Source organism: Nannobrachium achirus (assembly GCF_963921795.1).
Source record: "Nannobrachium achirus genome assembly, chromosome: 2".
NCBI lineage: Eukaryota > Metazoa > Chordata > Actinopteri > Myctophiformes > Myctophidae > Nannobrachium > Nannobrachium achirus.
In genome coordinates, this window is record NC_137811.1 from 50,024,630 (window position 1) to 50,031,661 (window position 7,032).

General features: G+C 39.5%; 1 protein-coding gene across 1 annotated transcript; it reads right to left on the reverse strand.

Annotated features, from left to right (window-relative positions):
- Nucleotides 1-1,493: 1,493 nt before the first annotated feature.
- On the reverse strand, nt 1,494-6,762 carry hint3 (histidine triad nucleotide binding protein 3). The gene is made up of 5 exons (XM_080749896.1): nt 6,595-6,762; nt 6,131-6,248; nt 5,837-5,906; nt 4,490-4,616; nt 1,494-2,284 (listed from the first exon to the last, which is right to left on the reverse strand). Exons 1-5 carry the CDS (start codon nt 6,718-6,720, stop codon nt 2,237-2,239), a joined length of 489 nt encoding a protein of 162 aa, XP_080606022.1. The 5' UTR covers nt 6,721-6,762; the 3' UTR covers nt 1,494-2,236.
- Nucleotides 6,763-7,032: the final 270 nt, after the last annotated feature.

Genomic DNA, 7,032 nt, shown 5'->3' on the forward strand with positions numbered 1-7,032 from the left:
AATTCTAATTGGCATTGTAGCCCTAAATGTATTATAGCCTATAATGGCTAATATTACATTCTAATAGGCACCTTCAAGAATGGAAGAGTTGTCTACTAGTGCTATCAAGATATTAGGGAAATGTGACCCAGAGCACTCAAAATGTTTGGTATAGGGGCCAGAAGGGCTGTTGTTAAAGTGTAGGTATAGATCCATTAAATATGTATTATAGCAGTAGCAAATAGCAGTGGCAACACAGAACTGGATGAGGAGGATAAATTAGGAAAAAATGCCTTGTTGGTAACACATACATCAGTGTGCCGACGGGCCGGTATTCCGACACTAAAACTAACCCTAACTCTACCCCAACCCTAAACTTAACCTCAGTAACCGTACCTCAGTAACTAACCTGCCAACGCTAGTCGGAACAGCGGCCCGTCGGGATAGTGAGCGGACCCCGAACTATCATGGGAGATTGTGGAATAAAACTGTAAGTCCAAATCAACCCCCCCCCCCCCCCCCTTTTTCACAATTTGCTGAATGCATCCCTTTTCACAATTGTTCTTCCACTAGCTCTTTCATGTAGGCAAACTGGACAAGGGGAAGGCTGAAATTAGGTCAGATTGGTTAATGGGACTGGGCCACAGCCAAAGAGAACATGAGTAGGCCCGGGACAGGCAATATGGTGCTATAGGATGAACCTGATCCCACTGGCCTGGGGAATAGAGTACATGCAACTTCCGTCTGCCCCTGTACTTTAGTTGGGCCTCGTTAAATTGCTACTTTGTTTACCATTACACATAATATTTTGTAAAACACAGCAATATGTACACATACTGTATATGCATGAGGCTTCAAACACTGCCTTAAGCCTGCTATAATGTATATTTTGTTGTACAGCAATATCGCTCGCTGAAAATGCCATATTTTCAAGCTATTCACACTACACTTGTAAATTAGTTAGTTTCGGTAAGGGAAAAGATAGAGAGGATTTTAGTAAAGCAGCATTAAATCCAACATTAGCAGAATAACAGTGACTGCTAAAAATGACAAAGCGAAAGAGAATGATGATCATTAAAACCAGTGAACATATTTTGGCATCTTCAAGATACAGAGCACAGCTAAGGTCAATAACTTCAAATCACATTTAAAAGGATGGGCTTCTCAAGTTGATGTTTTGCCTATTTTACTTAGAAGCTTGAACAAATACAATTAAGCGTTACATGTTATTGTTTTAGCCTATTTGTTTTGTGATGAAGTGGAGGCACTAATGTGATTGATGTAGCTTGAAGTAAAGAATGAGCAAGAGCGTAAAGTTATACCATTGATAAGGGTATTTAGCCTAGTCAATCCACTCACTAACCACAAACACACTGCAATGGGAAGCAGCAATTAAGATTTAATCAGTTACAATCTTCATTTTTAAACGCCAATACAATGTAGTAGTTATTTTACATCATTTCCATATATAGCACAAGCAAATAGCTCAGTGAATGTATTTTATGTTGAGATAACTCAGCATATTGTCAAGTTATGAATAACAGCGGTAACAAGTATGCACAGGCACAAACTGGACGTCATGTCACAGAGATGATAATTCATTACATTGATATGTGTTTCAATATTAGAACATATTAATCATATTAAACCGAGTGAAAAATGTCCATGCAAAACAATTTGTTTAAAAAGCATGTAATGAAGCAGTCTTGCATGTCATTTAATCTGCTAAATTGTGGACTTTTATTACTCACTGTATTACATTTTATCACTCAAGAAGAATGTCTTCAATATCATTCATTTATTTTGTAATCTATACAGTACATGCTATCTCTTGGTCCATAAAATAAAGTGGAAGCATTTACAGTAGATCATGCATGTTTCGTCACTGCTTGAACAAATAAAGATGTCATTTAGCTCATTCCTGCGGTCAAAGCAACGAAATAGCTACCTACCCTGTACTACCTACAGTACCAACATATTATAATTATGTTATGTTTCAAGTAGCAACAAAAACAAAAAGCAATATTTGGCTTCTTCTGAAATTAGGCAATACTGGAGGAGGTACAAGACAAGTGGTCTTTTATTATAAATATTCCTCATTTTAATTTAAAACATTAACATCCGTCATGGCATGACACTCTCCTGTAGTGTGTGCAGCAGCCTACTATCCAACACAGTGTCTGGAACAGGATGGAACGTTGGACACCCTGTGCCTGTGGCAGGTAATCCAAGAACGCAGTGCAACCAGACAAAGTGATCAATTGGTCTCTCCTTTCGAATTGAGATCTTGAATCAACTGCTCTACCTACAACAGATCAACAGATACATGGCATTGGAGTTAAGAGCTCCAATACAGGCAAACATTAATTATTTACCCCCCATTGATGATTGACATGTGATGTGTTGCTAATAAACGGTAGGACCTTACTCATTAGACACATGTATAACCAATAACCAACTTATAACTAGAAAAATATTGTTCCTTCGAAACAATTGTGGGCTCGCTTCAAGCCAGAAAACAATGGCTATAAAAGCACAAAATGTCAAGATCGCAGGCATTGCTCTCTTTGACGTTACTGACGTCAAAGATTGGTCCATTTTGTTCCAAAAATGTGTTGTGCAAAGGTTGACCCGCTGGTGGCGCTATAACAGGCCAATGTGAGAAGGTTGGTATCTGTTCCTTGACCTATTGGGAATGTGCTTGCAAGATTTCACGCACATCCCAGGCTGTGTTCATGATTTGAGGTGTTTTTGGCTTTGGACACTTTATCGCTGCTTGCAGCTATATTTATTATTATTATTTTATAATTTTTTTGTGTGCACTTCATAGGCATGTTAGATAAAGGTCCTTAGATTGCGTGTAGAATGTTTCATGCAAATTGCAAAAAAAATCCTAGAATAAAAACGGGTTTAAGCGTTTTACAAACTGCTCAAAATTATATAGCGCCCCCCTTTGGCCATTTGGGGTAAGATTGGTTTCAGTGATATTTGAACTAACCCTCTACACTATTTTGTCATGAAAATGTGACTTTGCATGTATGTTTTAGAGGCAGAAGAATAATTTGCATAAAAATGCAATATTGTTTGAATTATTTAAAAAAGCATGTTTCAATGTTAAAGAAATCCGATCTGACAGATCTTTAGATATCGGTCCAAAGTTCACGTAAAAAAAGTTTTGTGCACGTGACGCGAAAATTCCAGAATAAAAGCGGGTTTACGCGTTTTACAAACTGCTCAAAATGGCGGAAAATTAAAGGGCGGAGCTTACTTAACAACGACACAGATGTCTTCCGCTTGAGTCAAAGCACGCGTGTAACAAGTTGCATGTCTTCAAACGAAACGAGTCAAGACTTATGTCCGTTTGAAGTTTGAATTTTCAAACGCTTCGTATAGCGCCCCCCTTTGGCCAATTGGAATAAGATTGGTTTCAGGGATATTTGGACTAACCCTCTACATGTTTGCCAAATGCCATGAAAGTAACACTTTGCATGTTTGATTTAGAGGCAGAATAATAATTTGCATAAAACCGCAATATGAATTGAATTATTAAAAATTAATGGTTTAACGTACAAACTTCTCACCACATAGACTGTATAGGTATTGGTCCAAAGTCCATGTGAAAAAAGTTTTGTGCGCTTAACTCAAAAATCCCAGGAGGAGATAGATTTTTACTGTATTTCATATAATTCAAAATTGTGGGAGACCTAAAGGTCAGAGGTCAAAAGTCAGAGGGTAAAAGTTGTTCGGCATGAGGAGACGCATACGTGTATACAGGTTTCATGGCTGTATGTATAACACAGCATGAGCTATACCTGTTCAAAGATCGTACTTTCGAAGGCTTCCTACAGCGCCACCATTTGGCCGATTGCTGTAAAAAGTAATAGCACACTTCCCCACTGTAAGCTGAACACATTGATATTTTTATTTTCATTTTCTCACTAAGTATGTAGGAGTAGAAAGGAACCGAAAATCCCGTCTACTTACTAGATAAATAAATAAATAAATAAATAAATAATGACAATATCTAAAGTGTGCTCGCCAGGTACTGGCGAGCCCACAACTACTCACTGTGTCAGTCACACATCAACTCTTGCTCACTCATACATGTGTAATTTATGTAGATCTCTTCTATATCTGAACTTTGTTGAGCTAAGTTGTGGCAGTAGGTTATAAATGTTCAAAAAACTAGCAGTGGTTGTACAATGGAACAAATGAGAAAAGTCTAAATGAGCAGCACACATAGTATGCAAGAGTAACAAAACACAGTTAAGAGTTAACAGTAATAACTTTGTCTAAATCTATATCACAGGTTTTATTGTTTCCCCGACAGAGGCTGTCGGGGCCAAGGGGGACAATACTTTTTGTTTTTGTTTTGTTTGTTTAAGGCTATTAAAAGTTTGGGAGCACCTGATCTATAGGATTCAAATCTTTGTATTTCACATGGTGTACGATATCATCCTTAGTACTTGAAGAAATAATGACAAAACTATGCAGATCTGATGAGGCCTACCGTGATGAACCAATAGGAGTTGAGTCTGTAGAAGAGGCGGGACATGAAGCCCATTTGACTTTCAGGTGCTAGGACATGCAGGTGGAGGTGGGTGACGGAACAGAATGGAGGCAAATGGAAGCCAAACCTACAGACAAAAGGGAAAGTCTACAGTATGTTGTTGCTGTCGGGTGGAAACTGTGTTCCAATGGATCCAATGTAGCAATATGTCACAACTCACAAGCTCTACTTTTCTTTGACTGAACACATACTTAAAGCTATACTGTGTAAGATGCTCAACTAGTGGTCAGTAGCCCTATAGCAAACCGCGGTCGCGTTCGCGTCTTTCGCCCGTTTTTCGTACCTTCACACCCCCGCGTCTGCCTCCACAACGCCGAGAGCTATCTTTAGAGGGGTCCCTGGTTCCTGTGCATTCAGGCATTCCGGAGAAACGGACTACTTCACCCTGCCTGGTAGGCGAGATTACCTTTTGAGTAAAGAGACACACGGGCGACTACAAATATGGCGACCCCACTTCAAGATGCGCTGTGATTGGCCGGTAGTGTACCATGTGTGCATGATCGGCGATGTGATTGGGCAACGTATACACAACGTATACAGATGATGCAGATTACGTCATTTTGGCGCGAAATCCGGTCCACGGCCAGGATCATAGAAAACATATAAAGAGAAGGCTTCAGAAGCTGAAAATAACGGAGTGGGTGTTCTAAAACTTTAGCGATTTAACAGTTAGGACAATTTTAAGATTTGTTTTATAAAAAAAGTTACATGGTACAACTTTAACCACTTACAGATGAATAGCTACTAGCTTAATGGTTCTCAACCTGTGGGTCGGGACCCCCAGGGGTAAAAAAATATATATATTTTTTGGGGGGGTCCCCAGATGGTTAACTTAATGTGCAACATTGTTTTCTCACTCAACAGTAAACAAAACAAACCAACATAAAGTTTAAGTGTATAGAGAGGGTATCTGCACATTTCTAAAGTGACAATTTAAGGACTTTACCTCTAAAATGACCAATTAAACACTGACCAAATTGTCGATTATTAGAGACACAAAATGAGCATCTGCTATTTTCACAATAGAACCGTGTTATACAAAATATAATTCCTCAACTCTTGGTGATTGTCAGGGTGGGGGGTCCCCAGTTAAAATATGATTATTTTGGGGGTCACAGCCTGAAAAGGATCAGAACCACTGACATAGCTGATCTACAAGCAACAATGCGTTGCCTCATAATGACGCATTGTGACCTTGTAGAAAGATGGTCTTTTTTCGCTTGTGTATACTGACAGTTTCAGACAATGGAGAAGGGCATTACTTTACAAAAAGAACCATTGTCCCACCTGACATCACTGAGGTCTGTGACATTGTTCTTCTGTAGGATCTCCTTCCCGGTCTCCACCATCCGCTCCACTGGACACCAGAACACAACATTATAGGTTTACATATTTTGTGCAGTAAGTCTTTAACAAAATTAACTATTTTAACTTGGAGTGTAAGCACGGTATCGTTGCTCTTTATGCCACTCAGTTGTTGCTTATGAATTCAAACTTGTAATCCAGTATTTCTGGTTCTCCTCAGCTATGTGGTATGAACTGTTCAACTATTTCATAAACCATAGTGACCAAAAGTCCTACCCAGTGGTATGTGTTCTTTGCTGAGGCTCCTGCAGTTTCCAACATGTTTAGTAGGGACCACCAGGTAATGGTGGGGGGCTCCTGGTTTGATGTCTCTGAAACAGGTGATCTCCTCATCCTGTGGACGGTAATATAATAACAGAAGAGAATTAAAGGTTTGATATTAACATGGTCACCATCATTGCCATGGTGTTGATTTCAGATCAGTTTAATTTGCAATAAAAAACAAAAACTAACGAGAAAGCATTAAAATTCAGTATCCGATTACAAAAAATACATATACACTGGGGTTTTCAGAGAGAATGTTAATAACAAACATTCATACATTTATTTCACGGATCTGATTTGTGTTCTAGCTCTTGCCAATACCTTTAACAATTACCTTTAACAATTAGCGACATACTGTACACAAAAGAGGGCGAGGTGGTATTGTGGTAGCTATTTGGTACCCGTTATGTGCTTACATTGTGAAGAAGCTCCGTGCCCATCTCTTTGTTCACGATTTTGCAGAATATACATTTCTTGTCATATCCTTCGCTGTGGTTAGTGTTTGTTGTTTTATGGGGTTCTGTCTCCTCGGCTGCTGCCATGATTGTTGTGATACTACTTGGCTGACCTGTGTGGGAACGCCTGTGAAGGGATCAAGGCAGGGAAGAGGGAAGTCAGGGAACTGTCAAAACCAAGGCTAAAACAGTCAAGTTCAGCACTAAGGGGAGGGCAAACGATTGACGACGTGATCGATTGATAGTGGGATCATGTCTGGCCACTAGAGGGAAGCACGGAGACACAGAACAGGCTCGTTGCCTATGAATTCATCTTAGATGGGGGTCTAAAAACTGTTTTAGAAAGTGTGTGTGTGTGTGTGTGTGTGTGTGTGTGTGTGTGTGTGTGTGTGTGTGTGT

Excerpts from the sequence above, each read along its gene's own strand:
- hint3 (XM_080749896.1), bottom strand. The coding sequence starts at position 6,720 with ATGGCAGCAGCCGAGGAGACAGAACCCCATAAAACAACAAACACTAAC. Across the intron at positions 5,907-6,130 it reads CAAAGAACACATACCACTGG|TGGAGCGGATGGTGGAGACC; the intron begins GTAGGACTTTTG and ends TCTGGTGTCCAG. Across the intron at positions 4,617-5,836 it reads ACAGACCTCAGTGATGTCAG|GTTTGGCTTCCATTTGCCTC; the intron begins GTGGGACAATGG and ends TTTTGTCTGTAG.